This window comes from Acomys minous, assembly GCF_964271855.1.
Source record: "Acomys minous genome assembly, chromosome: 14".
Taxonomy (NCBI): domain Eukaryota; kingdom Metazoa; phylum Chordata; class Mammalia; order Rodentia; family Muridae; genus Acomys; species Acomys minous.
Genome location: NC_140496.1, coordinates 99,630,786 through 99,650,467, shown reverse-complemented (window position 1 = coordinate 99,650,467; position 19,682 = coordinate 99,630,786). Strand labels below are relative to the sequence as shown.

Genomic DNA, 19,682 nt, shown 5'->3' with positions numbered 1-19,682 from the left:
GACAGGCACCATGTCCCCTGACAGGCACCATGTCCCCTGACAGGCACCACTGCCACTCTTCCATCTTTTCAGCTTTTCCACTGTTAAAATATTTGCTATCAGAACTCAGCAGTCTGCCCTGTACTTTAAATGAGTATCCTACAACTACCTTTTTTATCAAAAGTGTTTTGATTTCCTTGAGTTTTAGAAGTGAGCATTGTGCCAAACAGTCAAATTTGACTAGTTTAATGAGTACTTACTACCTTTGTCACTATCCCCAGCCCAATTTACCTTGACTTAAATCCAAATAGAATAAACCTCACCTCACAGCTAATGCAGGAGGGAAAATGGAAACAATATACCAAACAAACAAACCAAATAACCAAAAAACCCAGAAGACAATAGTTTTCTTATTCCATTAAAACGATACAGGCTGCCCTCCCCGGCTCTGGTAAAACTAAATTACCAGGCTACCTGAATAGGTAAGTGTAAGGTGCTATACCAAGCCCATACCAAAACTAACTAAAATGAGCATTATTTCATTTTGTAAAGTAATGTGGGTGTGAGATCTGTGTACCAATACAAACAATAAAGGAGCCATCTGGAAGCCCCTGCAATGGTGACTAATGTCTGCTGCCTGAAATTATCTAAGATCAGATAACACATTCCCCCCATATCTTCTCTTCTTTCAGTGATTTCAGGATCCAAGATGGACGGCACTTTCACTGTCTCCCTCACTCCTTCTGGACCCAGATAGGTATCAGCCCACAGCAGCGGCCTAGGACAAGGAGCTGTGTGATGCTCTGTGGTACAAATGTACCTCCAGAGGTGACCTAGTCCTGAGTGAAGAGCAAAGCCCAGTACTACCTTCTCGGCCCATGGTTTGCCGGGATCCTTCATCCATGACTACGTACACAGCAGTCAGCTGATCATGTGAACTTTTGAATTTCCAAAATTATAAATGTAAACATTGGAAGTGCTATATATTCTTGAGGTAATATAAATGGGACTTGGAAGCTTTTTGGTTGCATCTGAGGATATTTAAACCAGGTGTGCTGGTGAACACCTTTAATCCTAGCACTCAGGAGACAGAGGCAGGTGGATCTCTGTGAGGCCAGAGGCCATCCTGGTCTACAAACCAAGTTCCAAGAAAGTCAGGGCTATTACACAGAGAAATCCTGTCTCGAAAAAACAAAAAACACACAAACAAAACTTGAACAGGTGATTGCTATCAAATTTATTTTATAAGTTTGATTATTTAACTATTTTTTACTTGAAAGTGATAAGTCTAGATTTTTGTTGACAGCCAAACAATTAGTATAATAGCTACTTAACCTAATCAAGCTACTTAAATATATATAAATAAAGGCAAGAAATTTTACCTTATCAAATTTTGCTGCATATTTTCAACCCTCATTAAAATTTGGATCCCGGTCTGTGATTGTACATAGGCTTTCAACCTGAAATAAAAACATTAGGAGTTGAAAAGGCAAAATTAACTTTTAACCTAATTCAAGATAATCTTTTGTTTTATTTTGTTTTTCAAGATAGGGTTTCTCTGTGTAGCCTTGGCTGTCCTGGACTCACTTTGTGCAGCAGGCTGGCCTCCAACTCACAGAGATCTGCCTGCCCATATGCCACCACACCCTGCTCAAGATAAACTTATGAAGAATAAGCATTTATGACTAGCTAATAATTTTTATAATTCATCTATCCAAGAATAGAAAAAAAGTAAAAATGTTAAGCAAAATGTGAAAAAAAAATACTTTCCTTTACTCTGAGTAGGTATCTTAAATTAAAATTCTTTTGTCAGTGTATGAGCTGAAAAATATACTTGTGACAGAAAATATTAGCTGCTTGCCAATATATTGTCATCAATTTAGTAGCAGATGCTTTATTAATGCCACATATCTGAACAATGATAATAACCAGATTATCAAACAATCAAGCTTTAATTGTTGAAGCTGCCCCAAAGAACGGGGCTTAGTGTGTGCACAGCTTGCCTGTGTCGGACTGGCACTGCCTTCTTCAACAGTAAAGAAACAATTGGATCGGATCAGACATTTTGGATCCACTAGGTGTAAACTTCAACCCCAGGAACCAAGCACCATTCCCATTCCAGGAACAGACCACCCGGAGAGAATAAAGTCACTAGGTTCCTGCCCAGGAGCACTGACTGGAAACTAACTCAACACCAAGCTTCCTGTCTGAGCACTGCTCTGTGTACGCCAGACCCTGAGGACTTCAGACTTCTCTCTTTTATACATCCTGACTTCCTATCTAGTATTATTCTCATTCCACTGATGGGAAATTAAAGCATGGTCATGAAGCAGTTTGCTCTGATCACACAGTTAATAAGAGGCAGACAGACACAGCACTTAATTCCTATGTCCAGGATGGAACTTTCCACTAAGCTATGCTGGCCATTTTTGACTATGCTGTATTCCTGGAGGCAAAGGGTAACCTTATTTAGTTCTTTAAGGACTTGGCGGAAATATAATTTCCTGTCTTTAATACTTACTAGGAAAGTTTTAGGTTTTAGAATTTTTGGTTCAATGTGAGAGGCAGTTTGCTCTAAGGCTGAGTCTGCAGACATCAGTCTGACAGTACTACAGGGGTCTGAATCTGAGCTCCCTTGCTCATTAGGCAGAGGAGGTTACTTAACCTACTTAAGACTCTGTTTTCCACCTATCAAGTGGGTATGACATGGTGCATCCCCATGCAGAACCACTGCGACTGTTCAATGAACTGATTCCTGTTACTTGAGAGTCTGTGGCACAGTAAATGGGGCTGGCCATACAATGACTGTACTTTAGTAAACTCCAACAACATATTTAAATACAGTCACAGCTCCTCATAATAAGTGCACACTTAAAAATATTTTAACATTTGCATACAGCAAGACGGCACAGTAGGTAAAGATGCTTGTGGTCAAGCCTGGTGGTCTGCGTTCTAACCCCGAGATCCATATGGTCCCATTCCCTGAAGCTTTCTGAACTCCACAGGTGTTCTTCAGCACGTGCATGCATGAGTGCACAAACCACATCACATTTTAGAATTCAACATTTTCATTCATGTCAGAAAGCTACAAGATTTTTGAAACATACCTTTGACGAATCACAGGATCAGACTTTTCAGGATCGATGTAAGGTTTTAGAATTTCATTAATCGTTTTATTATCTGGTACTCTTTCCAACAAAAAAGAAAATAGCTAAATTATTACATAATTTGCTATTCAGTGTTAACTTAAAACTACTAAATTTGGTGCAAAAACTGTATAAGGACTCCCTATTTTACTCTTAGCAAAATATGGCAAATAACATTCTTCCATGAAAAAATTATGTATAAGAAATGCACAGAAAGACCTTTTAAGAACATGTTATAAAGTCTTTAAAAATCTAGAAAAATCTCCTTATCAATTGCCTATTAAAATAGGAAGCTGCTTTTAACATACACAAAGCTCACTGAAATACAGCTGAGGAGAGCTCTCAGGAGGCTGCAGCTCAGCTTAGTTCATTTTAAAAAAGATTTATTTATTTATAATTATGTATACAGTGCTCTTCCTGCATGTATACCTGCAAGCCAGAAGAGGGCATCAGATCACATTATAGATGGTTGTGAACCACCATGTGGCTGTTGGGAACTGAACTCAGGACCTCTGGAAGAACAGTCAGTGCTCTTAACTTCTGAGCCATCTCTCCAACTGTGTGTGTGCGCGCGCGTGTTCAGTTCACTTAATCATAGCCACACAGGCTTAATTTCCTTAGAATTCCCTTCAATTTCTCCCGAATGGAGCATTTTAAACCTTCAAACTTTCCCCTATATGCACACAGCTTTACATCACTCTAAAAAGCTGCAAAACAAAATGAAGACCCCCGGTGAAACAGTAGCTTCCCTTACCCTTAGCTTGTGGAATGTGTATTAAGACCAGCCCTGCCTTCAGCCTGCTAACAATTTCTTCACTAACTCCCCGTAACAACTCCAAAGAAAGACAGAGTGCACAGTGGGGCAGATGCCGAGCACACTACTTGACATCAACTTGGATATTCCCTAACTCAAGAAAGTACACAGCACATAGTTAAGAAAATCTGTGAGTGATGTTTAGAAATAGTCTTAGTAAAAAAAAAAAAAACCCCTTAATATTAAATTATGATATACGTATGCATGCATATTTAGATGTATTAGGTTGTAAACATGTTTCACACGTATTTTCTGAGGACTATAACACTATGGAGCAGTTCTTCCATAGTAGAATCCTGGGCTGTCTTCACGTCCTGTGGAACAATTCCGGCTAAGGGTCAGGTTTCAGACCTCCCACTTCAGATCACATCTGCAGCCCTGCCCCATGCTCTAATCTTGCTAACTCTGTCCCCCTTTGAGGACATCCTGAAATGGATTCTACTTAGTCCTGTGTACTCTTCCTACTCCGCACCACAACTAGTTTGACCTGCTTGCTGCTGGGCTCAGCTGCAGGTCACTCACCGGCACTGCTGATAGGAACTGCACTGCGTGACAAACACGTGACAAACAGCTCAGGTTTTTCATTTCAGCTACTTACCTGTTTAATTACAGAGCCTTAAAATAGAGCTTTCATAATGGACAGTGGGTACCATACCTTTTTTCTATATACTCTGCCTGACTCTGCGGAAACTGAAGCTTTACATGCCAACAAAACTGCTGCTTCCTAGGAGAGAACAATCACAAGCAAAGTGAAGGACAGAATCGAAGCCTACAGATCACACCTGAATTTTCACTCTAAGATTTCCTATGGTGGGTCTCAAAACTTAAGTTACTGTTGGTATTCACTGCTATCTGCAAACCCTGGCAACTATGGAAGGCTGGTAAGAGGGAAGAACGGAAGTGAGGCAGTTCTGAATTTGAGGCCATTTGTGTTCCAGAGTTAGAAGGTGATTTCTCACAGCTGGGGTTGCTCAGATCCATGAGGCTCCTTCCACTTGGAGTTTACAAACACATTTCCTCATGATTAAGCACTGTGAGCTGGTGTGCTGCCTGACTAGCCCAGAAAGCAGGTGAATGGAGTCTTGTCCAGTTGAGTCCAGCTGCTGCACAGGCACTTGGGAGGCATGACTACGAGCATTCAGTAGCAAAACAGGACACAACAAACCAGCTGCTAAGCAAAATGCACCGAGTGCCTTTGCCTTCCATCTAAACTCTGGTCTATATAGGATCTAAATCAGACTCATTAAATATCTGGTTTTAGAAAAACGGCCACAAACCTATCATATCAAAAATAAAAAAAAAATTAAAAAAAGAAAGAAAGAAAGAAAGAAACAAAAAGAGCCAACTACTGTTCCAAGTGTCTGTTACAGAACTTTAAATCTTTACATGGATCTACTGCTCCCCACATTTGGTCAGATACCTTCAACAAGGGTCAATGTACTCGTGGCACATCCACTTTCTCAGGAATGGACATACTACCTAGAACATTCTACATAACTTAATAATCCAAAGCACTTGCTCACAGTTGACTAGATTGGCACAAACACTAACAATACCACCCCTTTCTGGACAACTGATAACCATATACTTCTCTGAGTACTATGAAACCAAAGGTACCAAAGGTTGAAGCAAGGGTGTGGCTGAGGTCTTCTGATTTTCTCCCAAATATTCACATACTCACAACAATCCACCTGCCTCTGCATCCCAAGTGCTGGGATTAAAGGCGTGCGCCACCACCTCCCAGCACTAGCAAGATTTTATGACCTCGAAAATTAAGCTGACGCCATAGAAAATACAATGAAGGCCCTGGATTTAATCCCTATCACTTCCAAAACAAAAGAAGAAAAGCAAAGAGAAGACACCACGGAAGAATAATAATAAAAAAGCAGATGCTTGATGCAGTAAATAAATCATTGTATTGTAATAACCTTGAAGTCCACCCTACCACTGGACAGTCTGAATGTCAAAATGATATTTCAAATTGTCAAGCTGGTCTGAACTGGGTACTCTGGTTGCCGCATCATCAAGCATCCTATCTGACTCAAGGACTATCTCAGAGACTCTAGTTTTTATTCTGCTGGGATAAACACCAAGACGAAAACAACATAAGGGAGAAGAACACTTATCTGTCCTACAGTCAGTCTGTCATGGAGGGAAGTCAACTCTGGCAGTCAAACACTGCTTCCTGGCTTGCTCAGTGACCTTACACATCCCATGCCAGCATACCCATGGATGGTATGCTCCAGTGGGTTATGGTCTCTTATATCAACTAATAAGCTCACAAGCTTTCGGATGAAGGCAGTCCCTCAGCCAAGGCTTCCTCTTCCTGAGTGTCTAGGTTCATGTGAGGTTGACAAAAACTAAGACCAGACTGTAAGGAATATTAACCCCGAATACGGTTGCTCTTGCAAGAGATCACATCCAATGACTTTCTAGGTCTGTGTGAGCAGCTGGAACACAAATACACCTTTAATCCAGGAGACAGAAGCAAGCAGAGCTGAGTTGGATACCAGCCTGGCATAGAGCAAGTTTCAAGTAAAAAAAAAAATTAGGTCCAGGTGTGGTGGTCCGTGCCTTTAATCCCAAACAATGAAGGTAAAATTAGTTTGTAGAAGGAAGCACCCATGTTTGAAAGTGATGTCTATTTGAATGAATGACAGAAAAAGTGACAAAGCAGAGAAAGATTTGACAGAATAGCATGCACCCAACTCTAATGAGAAGAGAGAGGAAAGGGAAGCTATGTAAGGGGCAACGCAGAAAGAGATGGAGGAGCCAGTCATACCAACAGAGTTTTACAGAGGTTGAGTGAGAGAACAAGCTAGACACAGGTGAAGAAAGAACAAACCAGAGAAGGAGCCAGAAGATTAAAAAAGATTGCTGGAGTGAGTTTGAAGCCTAGCAGAGCAATTCAGAGGCCCAGAGTAAAACCAGGTTGAATAAGTCAGATTAAGAGAAGAGAGTATGAGCCAGAACAGCTGAATTGAAACCAGAGCTCAGTAAGACAAGAAAGGGTGAGCTTATTACGCAGTAAGTTTTAGAAGCTGAAAACATTCTAGGCCTAGGTTAGGTTTACAGAGGCCAGAAGCTCCCAGGACTAGGCCTAGGTTTGCAGAAGGACGCAGTAAGCATCGGAGACAACACTTGAAACAGATGAATAAAAGTTCCTTTTACACAGTATATTTAACCTTTCATTTATAAGCAACAGAAAAGAGATCTAAACTGGCAACTGTTAGAACATTTAGAAGCATCAAGTAATACCTGGTGGAATTTTAGGGATAAAAGTATTTTGTTCCACTGTCAGTAATAAAATTTTATTTTAATTGAAAACGGAAAGAAAATCTACCAAATTTGGAAGCCCTTGAAGGACAAATGCATGAAATAGCTAAACAATCCTTCACTCACAGCTATCTGACCTTTAAAGTACTTTTCATGACGAAAACTTAGTCTCTCAAAAATCCAACTCTTCCTCATAAAAATAAAAATAATTTACTTTATTAGGATTAGTACCATGATTAAATATTTCTGAAAGCATGGATACAAAGAGTCTGCTTAGTTACTTAGTTTGGACTAATTAGAATTACTAGACTTTAAGAACGAAAACCAGTTGTATGTTTGATGGCACTATGAGAATGCTTTCGAAAGGAGCAGTCATGTTAGTCCATGCAGCACTCCCCTCCATGGTAAGAAGAAGCAGGTGGCTAGGTGGTGTTGAGGAGAGGAGATGATAGATTAAGAAAATGATGCAGCAAGAGCTGAATGGAAAATTCATTCACCCAGCTGAATGAATTTAAGCTGGGTGTGTGGTAGAAGTGGCATTGGGAATGGCTGGCTCATTCTAAGACTGTGGAGCACAGAGTCACTTACTAGGCAAGGTTCAGGCATGTTAAGTTTTTCTAAAACCTACCAGTATCAAAGGGTTACACACACACACACACACACACACACACACACACACACACACACACACAAAATGTATCTTTCAAAATACCCTGGGAGGCCCTCATAAAAACACTGTAACGGAGCTGGGAATGGTGGCACATGCCTTTAACACCAGCACTCGGGAGGCAGAGACATGAGGATCACTATGAGTTCAAGATCAGCCTGGTCTACAAAGTGATTCCAGAACAGCCAAAGTTACAGAGAAACTGTCTTGAAAAACCAAACCCAACCCAAACAAACAAAACAACAACAAAAAGTACTATAATATAGGAGGGAGAAGAGCAGATATGAGCATACCAAAATGGTATTAAATAAATGCTGGCATCTGTTTCATGTTAGCTGTGGAGAAAATAAGTACTATAGGAACTCAGGTGAAGAGACATGATGAAGAAGATGGTGAGGCAACACAAAAGACGAAGGCATCTTAGGAGTCAGCAAGGCGAACAGCCAGGTTTACTTCAGTTCAGCAGGAGATCAGACCGCAGATCACCTGTCTGTAGGAGTTTATGTCAACAACCTCCCTGGGGTGGCATGGCAGCCTCTCCGACTCTAGATACACACATCTACCTCCTCTGACTTACACTCCCTGGGCCTTTGGAGCTGGTATTGTACCAGCCGACCACAAAGCTGTTTCTCTTCGTTTTAAATGTGTCCAAAATACTATCTTTCCTATCCCCTTGATCAGGTCTGGATATAAAATGTTCCCACTTATCTCCAGCTGGTGGGATGGCTTTAGGAAACTATGGAACCTTAGGAGGTGGGACACAGCTGGAAGAACGGGCTGCTGGGGTACAGGCCTTGAGCATTACAGTTCAGTCCCGCTTCTAGGCTGCAACCTGTCTGCATCCTGCTCTACCTGGCTGAGATATTAAGGATCCTTAAGCAAGAGCTCTGGCCATGAACCCTGCTATGCTTTCCTGACCCTAGCAATTATAACCTCCTCTAAAACCATGCGCCAAGAAAGTCCTTTCCTTCTCTCTTCAGTTGCTTCTTGTCAGGTACGTGGTCACAATACACACTGCTCTTAATGAATGATTTTCTTGTGCAATCTCAAGCAGTGGGACTTGGCGCTACCTCTGCTGCCTGTTTATAACCACTCCAAACATTAGCACACAACAGTGCAAGGAGTTTATCACCTTGTCTTCCCACTGACTAAACTGCCAAAAGAGCTGGGGAATCCTACTCGGTATATAGACTGGTAGTTTTCAGCCAGAGGCAGAGATCAAAGTCATCTGGTGCTTTTTAGAAATAAGGGTAGGTCAATGAGTTCTGTTCACCAAGCCCAAGTATATGGGCTCAGAACTGGTCCACAGCTAATTCTGAAGGGCAGACTCAGAAACACTACAAACAGTCCCATCACTGTTATGGATCCTCTTTTACACCCAAGGCAACAGGCACAGAGAAGTAACTTGGCAAGAAAACTCCTTTCACATAACATCAGGCTGAGCATGAACCAAGCCAAGAGTATGACCTATGTTGTAATCCTCGTTAACAAGCTAACACACAAGGCAGCTCACATTAGCTTGCTTCATGGGAAATACCTGAAATGGTCTTTGCTCTGCTTAAAAGGTAGCAATTCAGGTTGGAGTGATTGAGAAGCAGATGTTAACATCTGGCCATGAAAAGGACAAAAAATTTTACTTTCAGACATAGGCTAGGTGATGAGATAACAGATTTAAACTACTGGCAATTCTGTTGATGGCCATGGAGCCACCTGAGGCATGGACTACAGGGGGCAAGAAACTATACTATTTTGAGTAGGTGACCATCATGGTACAAGTATGCCTTAGAGAGATGTACCTGGCATCAGTGTAGAGACCACAGAGGTAGAAAATCACATAGATTCCCCTAAATGAGGCAGAAACACACTCAGAGATACAGCTTCCAAATACCGTAGTCAGGGACGAAGGGAAGGATACATTCTTGAGGCCAATGCTGAAGGCCTCGTGACAGGAAAAGGACTTCCCTAACTGGGTCAATCTGTGGACACTGACATTTCCACAGACAGTGCTTAAGCAACAGTACGGGAAGGTACGCCCTAGGAAGCAGTCTCACAAAGCTCCCTTGCTCCTATGGGCGCGGCTGTGGACAGGAGAGGCTGCACTAGGGAACAATCAGGCTTCTATTTCTTCCTAGCGCTTCTGAAGACCTTGCAGTGGCTCTGAAATTTCCCCATCAACACCTAAAAGCTACATGGAAAAGGAATGGCAGAGCTCAACATTTCAGCCTAGCTACAGTTTTCACCAAGCACCTATTACGTAACCCTCTGAATCTCACCGCAAAATCTACTTGTTCTCCATGACAACTGCTAGCTCATCATTTCATTTTTCCTTGCTCCTTTCTAAAGCCAAGTACAAATCTATACTTATATAGATACCATATGCATAAAAAATCCTGTTTAAAGAAATACATTGCTACATTGTTTAAGGAAACTAGTGCAATTGTGTTAACAAACAAATAAATATTACATGATATAATTAAAAAGCTAAAATTATATCTAAAGAATAAAATACTTTTAAATTTGTAAATGTTTGCTGTGTCTTTACAATAGGGACACCTAGTGGCTAACTTCTAAATAGAACTGGCGCTCTTAAATACTAATTCACATTTTTAAACAATGGGCATGCTTCTATTATCTTAATTCTCTTAATTCTGTAAAGATGACAGGTACCTCTGTAGAAAGCAAAGCCAACAAAACCAACCAACCAAAACGCTAAGACCAAAGGATTGCTCAAGAAGTTTGGAACTCACGGTCCTAAGCAGCACGCAGAGAACGAATAATAAGCACGAGGCTTAGGAGTTGCCTAGACCTGGTGGGGGAAAGGTGGTTAGACAAGGTTGAGAGCAGAGCTAAACACACAGGCAAGAGAGGGAGGGAGGGAGGGATGGAGGGAGGGAGGGAGGGTGAGCACTCACATGCTCAGGGAATGAAGAGGAGGCAGGAGACAGGGAGAAAGAAGGAGCAGAGGACACCAGGAGAAAGAGGCCCTCTAAAGCAACTGGGCAAAGTTTGTAAGAACTCAAAGCGCCTGAGTGAAGCCGCAATCAGAAGGCCTACACAGGTCTGCACCAGGCCCTCCGCAAATATACTATAGCTTTCGGTCTGGCACATTTATGGGGCTCCTGAACGTGTGAACGAGTGGGTCTGATTCTTGTGCTTTCTCTTGGGGCTCTTTTATTTTTCTGTTGGCTTGGTTTGTTTACCTTTAAGATGATGGTTTTTGTTTTATCTTATTATATTTTATTTTCTTATATTTTGTTATCTCTTAGAAGCCTTTTCTAATGAGAAACAAAAAGGGAGTGGATCCAAATAGGAGAGGAGGGGGGGAGAAACTGGGAGTAGCAAAGGGAGGGGAAAATGTAATATATTTTAACTAATAGTTACTTAGTAGTTTAACCTTATTCCTTTAATGCTGATATAACATATTTCTTCTTTTTAAAAATTATTTTAAAGATGGTTAAAGATGCTTACGAGCCACTATGTGGGTGCTGGGAAACAAACCCAGGTCCTCTAGAAGGACAGTCAGTACTCTAAACTGCTGAGTCTTCTCTCTAGTCCGAAAGGGTTATTTTTAATTATGTGTATGTGTTTATGTCTGTGTGTGGGTACGTATATGTGCGTGAAAATGCCCACAGAAGCCAGAAAAGGGGATCTGCTCCCCTAAAGTTGAATTACGGGAGGTTGTAAGCCACTTGACGAAGGTGCTGATAACCAAACCTTGGGTCCTCTGCAAGAGGAATTCACTCTTAATTGTTGACTCATCTTCCCAGCCCACAGTACAATGTTTTATTGGTAACTTCCCAAGGTGTATGTGTATATTGCTTTATACACATTGTATATATACTGCCTTATTAGCTAGTACTATTCAAAATAGTAAATCTCTTGAATGGCTAAGTAAAACAAAGTGTAGGCAAATTACTAAGTTGCATTAAAATAACTGCCCTGGGTTTTCTGTCATCGTATTGGGCTGTTTCTCTCGACTGCTGCAATGTTGGTTTTTATGGCACTTTGGTAATTTTTCATTGCTCTTGACATGCTTACTTTTAGTCGTAGTCTTTGCCTAATTTTCTATTGGTCATCAAGATTTTAACACTAGAAGGCTTATTTGAACCAAGTAGTAAGTAGGTTTTAATTTTACCCACATATAAACTCTGAGCAGGGGTAAAGCATTTCCATGTCTCTCTTATAGATGGCACTCTTGGCTATTTTTCATAATTAGAAGCCTCTTTGGCCTGGGGCTGCTTTAGATGATGAAGACATTGAAAGACTAGCTCACAAGTAAAATTATATGGTGTTCCTTTAAAAAAATATTTTATTTATTTATCTATCTATTTATTTACTTATTTTATGTTTTGGTTTTTCGAGACAGGGTTTCTCTGTGTAGAGGCAACAATGTAACAGTTGGAGCCACAACCCATCTGGGATGACAGTTTGGAATGACTCCTTGACAACACAGCACACACCTTATGTACAATGCACAAACCAGTTACGCTAAAGTACACTGAAGTATGCCAAATTCTCAGTGTGCCAGTTTCAAAGTATGCAAATCTCACATTTGATAAAATTAAGTAACTACTCTATTTTGGGAACCAATCATGAGCAAGGAAAGTCAATCTCACTAATATTATGTCTTAAAACACAAACTGAATGAATACTGTCATTTTGTAATTACATAACATCTTTTGAAATGGTGGAAGTTTTATTAGAATAATACTGATGATAATTCTGATGAGTCTAATTTTTTGACTTGAGGAATAGTAAACTGGAAAGGGGCACTACAGTTTACCTAGTTCCTCCCAGATTATAAAGCTGAGGCTTTGGGTGCACGCTGTTATGTTCCTGCAATGAGGTGGGGGATCACTTGAGTCACAACTGTGAGACCAGCTTGGGTATCACTCTACAAAGCTAACGAGGCAGGAAGTCTCTCAGAGTTTCTGACTTTACATCAAGGTACAGAGTGGTAAGTGAGGAGGAATTGATTTAATCAATGGAACTTAGCTTTTATCACTCTTTCTGGATTTGAACTTAAGGCCTCCAAATACTTCCATAATGTTCTAGGTCTCAGAGAAAACTTCACAACACTATTACTAAGAGCAGGATTCCCAGCCATTAGCATTGTTGGGTGCCATTAAAAACGCATGCTCTCAAATCCCAACCCAGTCATGTGGACTGCTGAGGCACTATCACCAACACATGCTATCAAATGCCAACTGACAAGTATATTTCCTGGTTGTTATGTACATCAACATTTGAGAAGCTTCTCAAAGGACAGCAGGATAGCACACTACATGGCACAATTTTTACCACTTGCAGAACATGCAATTTATCAGTTTCTCTTGTTATCCATAACAGTTTATAGGTCGCACTTGCTAACAATGTTCTAAAACAAAACAAACCTTAGAGGTTGCTCCTTATCAGATTACAACAGTTATACAGTAAGAGCGAGAAAGCGAGAAGCCTACCTATGGTCAAAAACTGTTGAGTTCTCTTTCCTCTTGCTGAATCCATTGGGTAGAAGCCTCAAGTAAATATCTTGCTTTCGGGCACGATTCTTCATAAAGAACAGCTAAAAACAAAGCCAAACATAAGTTAGTTTTAGAATGCCTTAAAATTCGTAATCAAATAAGGCCATACAAAGAGAATACAACTGGAATATAAAAACAGCTTCTTCTAACGTATTATTCTACTTGAACTAGTTATTAAACTCAAGGAGGTAACTAGAGATTCTTGAGCCTGCTACTGAGTTAAGAAAGAAAAATCACTCCAAGAAAAGGAAAACCAAGTTTTCTGGCTAAATGGATAGGAATCTAAAACTTGTAATGCAAAGTTGGATGATCAGGTCCTAAGTCCATGGAAAAGGGTTAGCAACCACCAGCTAAGTAAGAAAATGACAAAAAGGATGATATGTAATTTTGTAAGTCAGGTGACTTTGGGTTTAGTAATGGCAGTAGTTATAAAATGAACTCTCCCACTAAAATCATAGCCAGGCAATGGGAGAAATGTATATGTAAAGTAAATATACTTTAAAATGCCTTAAAAGCATTTATGAGCTGGCAAAAAAAAAAAAAAAAACCCAAAAAAATAAGTACTTGCTCAAGACAGAACACTACTATGACACACAAGCTGATAGGGGAAGTGGAAAGGAAAACCACAGCACAGAAACTCCATGCAAAGCACGGACAGTTTTATTGATACTGGGCAGCGGGGACTAAAGCTTAGAGCTGCGTTTCTCAACCTTCCTAATGCTGCTTTAATACAGTTCCTCATGTTACGGTGGCCCACGATAGCTGTAGCTTTGTACTGGCATGAATCGTAATGTAAATCTCTTTCCAAAGGCCGCAAAGGGGCTGTCACCCACCGGCTTAGAAGAAGGTAAAGTTAAAGAACTAACTCCTGGCACATGCATTAATTTAGCTTTAAATTGACCAAGCAAGAACTAACCGAGCCGCAGGGGGCCACAAGTCCTTTAGCTTTTACTCACTAGGAACACTGTGAGTGAGGAGAGCTGGACATGACTTAAGCAACACACTCACTAACCTGACTTTAGGAGAGCACACACTCCTCTCCTCAGAGCCATGATGGACAGCAGGCTTTGCAGATGCTCAAGTCCCTTACAAAAATGGTGTAATACTTGCACAGGACATTTGTAATTCTGTCTATGTTGAACAAATCTCCATGCCCAACACTGTGTGGATAGTAGTCAAGAGGTAATGTGGCAAATAATGGTAAGAAAAAGAGTTGTGGTTACTCAGTATGGACTAAATGTTCACCCCAAACATTCTGATCTGTGGCTGGTTGAATCTGTTACAAGGCCTATTTTTTTTTTTTTTTTTTTTTGGTTTTTCAAGACAGGGTTTCTCTGTGTAGCCTTGGCTGTCCTGGACTCGATCTGTAGACCAGGCTGGCCTTGAACTCACAGGGATCCACTTGTCTCTACCTCTGGAGTGCTGGGATTAAAGGCGTGCACCACCACTGCTTTTTTTTTTTTTCCTTTTTCCTTAAGGCAGGGTTTCTTTGGGTAACAGAGCCCTGTGTCCAGGACTTGCTTTGTAGACCGGGCTGGCCTGGAACTCACAGTGCTAGGATTACAGGTGTGTGCCACCATGCCTGGCTGAAACTATTTCTTCCAAGCTAACAGGCCACATGTTGAGTGAAGCAGGCTATAATACATGAGAGGGTAGCAGAGATGCAAGATAGATAAAGGACCAACAAGATAGAGTAACAGGCTGGAACCCGACTGAAGCTTCTGTTTTATGGCTGCCTAGCTTATGATAAAGGTGACCTTGAGACAAGGAAGGACAAGATGATCTTTCCAGGAAATGGTGCCATGAAGAGGGATTATCTATAGGGAAAATTAAATGGCACGTTCACTTTCAGTGAGACTAACAATCAATTCTAGGAAAAGACGACAATGTGAAGTGTAATACTATAAAATTTTCAGAGAACAATTATCTCTGTAACTTCAAGGTAGAAACTGTAAGGTTCAAAGCGGGACACCCGAAAGGCAGTGCTGCTGACATGTCCAGGAAAGAACTTCCTTATGAACCTGGAAAGCTGCTACCTATAAAGGAAACAAGCAAAAGATAAAGCTCACACTAAAGAAAGTTGTTCATCAAGAGTGAAAAGATAAACCACACAAATAGTTCATAACATTCCATCAAGCATTGACCAGTCCTTAAAAACCAAGGGAATTCTTATAAACGATAGGACAGAAAGTTCTCAAGGGCTGAGGACACCTCAGTGTGTAAGCCCACTGCATCATGAAGAACTGCGCTTGCAATCATCGAAACAAACTAACAAACAAAAAGCCTAGCGTGGCAGCAAAGTCTGCGCTCCCAGTCTCTCACTGAGGGATGGGAGCCAGAGGCAGAAGAGATCCTGTCTCTTCAAGGTAACAGAAGAGGGCAGCGCTGGAGGCTATCCTCTGACCACACATGGGCCATGGCATGTACCCATCCACACTGACTCACAAAGCTAACAGAAAGCTACCAACAAAAAGATGAATAAAAGGCTTAAGCAGGCACTCACAAAAGAGGACATTCAAATGTCCAATAAAAAGATCTTTCTTCTCAAAAGAATTGTAAAAGTAAAGCCCAACACAATACCACAGCAACGAGACTTAAAAAAAACAAAAGAAAACTTAAAAGCTGGACTAAATTTTACACATATTTGGCCAGAATGAAAACCAGTAGTAAGTTTGACTAACATTTAGTCAAACTAAGGATATAAACACATCACAACAAAGGAATTTCATGTTTAGGTAAAGACTGTAGAAGAGTAAATGCACAGACAAACCAGAGTCCAAAACCAAAAAGACTGTTTTAAAAGCAGGATTTTTTTGTTTGTGATTTGTGGTTGTTTACTACTGAAAATTCAAAGCATATGAGCAACAGAATGGACAAAGGTATGCTTCTAAGACAACCTGTGGAGAGAAGAGTAGGTCAGTGTGTCCAGCCAGAGGTTGGCAAGGACCCCAGTGAAGCCAAGACTGTTCTTGTCCCAGGCCCAGCGCAGCCACACCCATTCCCATCACATCATTACTCATTATACTGTATTTCCACTTTACAATTTTTTAAAAAAATGTATGTTGGATGTTACAACAAAAAGAAAAACAGAATTTAATGATGTCTAATTTAACCTTAGTAGTAGTAAGAACTGCTACACAGTACCTTTCTGTATGTGTAATATCATCTATGTACCAATAATATAAGTGTGTGAAAGGTATTGAAAATCTTAACTTCTACACTAAGATGGTCTCTGATTCAGTAACAGCATTTATGAGTTTCTCAGTTGCCAAATATTACACAAGTTTGTTAAGCTTTAATTTCCTAGTGCTTGAGGGAAGCAAGAATATAAAAACTAAGTGTCAGGATGTAGGGTTCTGTTAACTATCTCACCATTTTCCAATTACTTCTAACAGCATAGCACAGCCACCGCCATCTCTCACTCGGCATACACACTATTACTCGTGCTTTAATCCTCCATCGCTGTTCCCTGACACCACACAAGCAACAAAAGTAATCTTTAAAAAATACATACTTATTTTTACTTTATGTGTATGAGTGTTTGCCTGCATGTGGGTATGTGCATCATGTGTGTGCCTGGTGCCACTGGAGGCCAGAAGAGGGCACTGGAGCCTCTGGAACTGGAGTCACAGGGGACTGTACATCTGTCTAGCCCATGGTTCCTGCACGAGCAAGTTCTCTTAACTGCTGAGCCTCATCTCCAGGCTCAAGAGAGTTCTTTTAAAGACCAAACATTCTCAACTCTACCCTTGTTGTGGGCTCTCCCCGCCACAACCGCTCCTGCCCTGGAACCCAAGAGACTCACCTGTCTCCTGAGTGCTGGAATAAAGGCATCGCCACGCCTACCCTCCCTTGGTTTCACGTTTACTGAGGATGCGTGGGAACTCTTACAGGTCTCCCTAGCCTCTGCTTAGCATCCCTCCCCACTCACCAGGCTTCACTGTCCTGCCCCACGCAGTCCCCCAAGCACACACCCCCTTGCTATGTACCCCTCCCAATGACCAGGTCACAGGCTCGTGCCACTGGTGCTTATGTTCTATCCAAAAGAGTTTCCTCCAAATGTCTCCATCTGTCCCTTTCACACCACGAAGGTGGCGGCCTCCTGTCCCCTCTCAGTGTGCTGAAAACCATGCTCTGAACAGTCAGCCCATGACCTCAAACACCCTGACTCTTCACCTGGACCACTCCCCACCAACACACAAACTCCTCACAGGTGGTGCTTTGGATCTGTCTCAAATAACCAGAACAGCCCCAGATCCCAGCGGCCACCTGAAACAGCAGAGGAATGAGTGAACCAATTGGAAGAGATTCGAACTTGGGAAGATCAGAAGAAACACTTACATATTTCTTGTGCTTCGGTCTTTTCAAAAAAGTATCTCTTGAAACCTGGTCTGCTGTTCTTGCCACGTCTTCCAAGAATCTATAGTCTTGTAATTTCAGAATGGAAAAATTAACAAGTGACAGATGCCAGGGACCAGCAAGCACTCGACTGTTCTGCACACGCTGACTTACCACTTAGGAGATTCATCTCAGTAAACTGTTGTAGTGAGACGTAAGCGGTTTTATCTCGGACTCCGTTACAAGTCAATTCTGCTTTGTGTTTCTTTACACAGGGCAAACTGAAGAAACAAACAGGAAGTGGTTTTAAATCCACAGGAAGAAGTGCACAGAGGCAGGGGATAAGGTAGGGCGTCACATAGCTACCTGCAGGAATATCGCATGCAGCGTGGACATCTGTACTTCGCCTCCTCTGTCCCACAAGTTTCACACCTGCAAAAGTGCACCTGTGATGTAATACTCATAAGCTAACTCTCCTATGTCCTGTAATCTTTGAACACTGGTAGTCAAGGCAAATAAAACATTCGTCAGCACCTCTGATAAAGTATGTGACAGCTGCCATTGAAAGTTATAAAATGGTTCAAAATTGACATTTACAATGAAATGCAATTCAATAATACCCACACACATACATCACCACCTCATTTTTTTTTTTTACTTCTTTTTTTCTACTGTAATTAGAGAATAACACGAATTGGTGGTTTTTAAATTTGTAATTCATGGAGAGTTTGTGTGTTTACATTTGGATAGTCTAAAACCAGCAAAACAAAGTAGGACAAGACCTTTAAATTGTTGGTTTTTATCAGATGTTTCCTAATTCCTATTTTCCTCAAAAGGCAAGATCTGGTTCCAGAAAGGTCTCCTGGTCCCTGGCCTTTTCACCCCGTGACTTGACCATCCTCAGGGGGACACTGCTACTTCACACAGTGTCCTATTTGTTATCTAACAGCACCCTTACCAAGCCTAACGTCAACACAACCATTCAGACTTGCCAGGTGAAACTTACCCCACTTCCTCACCCAACAGCCAATGTCCCTTCTGGGTTTTCTCCCTGCCCTACCTTGACATAGCCAATTTCCTCTTGCAGCCCACTCGGGGGTTCGTCTGACGCTCTTCCTTCACCGTCGTGTCCTCCATGGCCTCTCTCTTGAGGCAATCCTCTGCTTTTACATGCACTCCCCCCATCGCCTGCTCCTCCTCCTTCACGGTCTCATCAACAAACACCTCCTGTTTGACGCTCGAGTCCGCCTCCTCCTTCACCGCTTCCCAGTCCGCCTCCTCCTTCACCTGCACGTTCTCTGCTTTTATTTCCGGCTCCTCCACCCTCTCTTCCTTCACCACCGGGCTACCATCCTCCTGCTTCACCTCCAGCACGCCCGTCTTCTCATCCTCCACCTCAGGCGCGCCCTCCACCTCCTGCTTTACCCAGCGGCTGGCCGAACTGCCACCGTCTACATCGGACCAGTCCACTACTTCCTGCTTCACCGCGGCTAAGTCCATCTTTATCTCCTCCGCATCTTCTGCGGTCTTAACTCCTGTCAGTCCGTTCCTCTCCTCTCCAGCGCCAGCCTCGGGGGTCCCACCTAAATCCCTCGCTCCTTCCCCACCAGGCTCCGGCCTCGGCCGCGCCCCCTCAGCTACCCTCTGGGGATCTCCTCCGGCAGTCTCTTCCTTCCCCGCAGCAAATTCCATCAGCTCACGAGTCTAGGCCGAAGCTGCCACCCCGTTCTTCACTGCGGCGCTATCACGCCAACCAACAAGTCACCGACAGCGCCACACGTGTGCAAACCACAAGCTTCAAGCTCGCACGCTCAATGGAAGCGGGGGGTTAGCCGTAAAGCAACTCTCCTGCGTCACGACTCTTCACGACTTTTACGGTTCTTTACGGCTCTCCGGCTTTACAGTCCCATCCTTTAGAGCCAGGTGAGACCACGCCCACT

The 19,682-nt window shown here is 42.0% G+C and overlaps 1 protein-coding gene across 1 annotated transcript in view; it reads right to left on the bottom strand.

Annotated features, from left to right (window-relative positions):
- ZNHIT6 (zinc finger HIT-type containing 6) overlaps positions 1-19,589 on the bottom strand; it is a 33,894-nt gene extending 14,305 nt beyond the window's left edge. The window contains exons 1-8 of the mRNA XM_084756110.1: positions 18,803-19,589; positions 18,109-18,174; positions 17,917-18,023; positions 17,746-17,831; positions 13,342-13,445; positions 4,595-4,663; positions 3,087-3,167; positions 1,362-1,439 (exon numbers count right to left, since the gene is read on the bottom strand). Of these exons, the coding sequence (XP_084612236.1) occupies positions 1,362-1,439; positions 3,087-3,167; positions 4,595-4,663; positions 13,342-13,445; positions 17,746-17,831; positions 17,917-18,023; positions 18,109-18,174; positions 18,803-19,434 (1,223 nt within the window). The 5' untranslated portion in view covers positions 19,435-19,589. The remainder of the gene's footprint in view (positions 1-1,361; positions 1,440-3,086; positions 3,168-4,594; positions 4,664-13,341; positions 13,446-17,745; positions 17,832-17,916; positions 18,024-18,108; positions 18,175-18,802) is intronic.
- Positions 19,590-19,682: the final 93 nt, after the last annotated feature.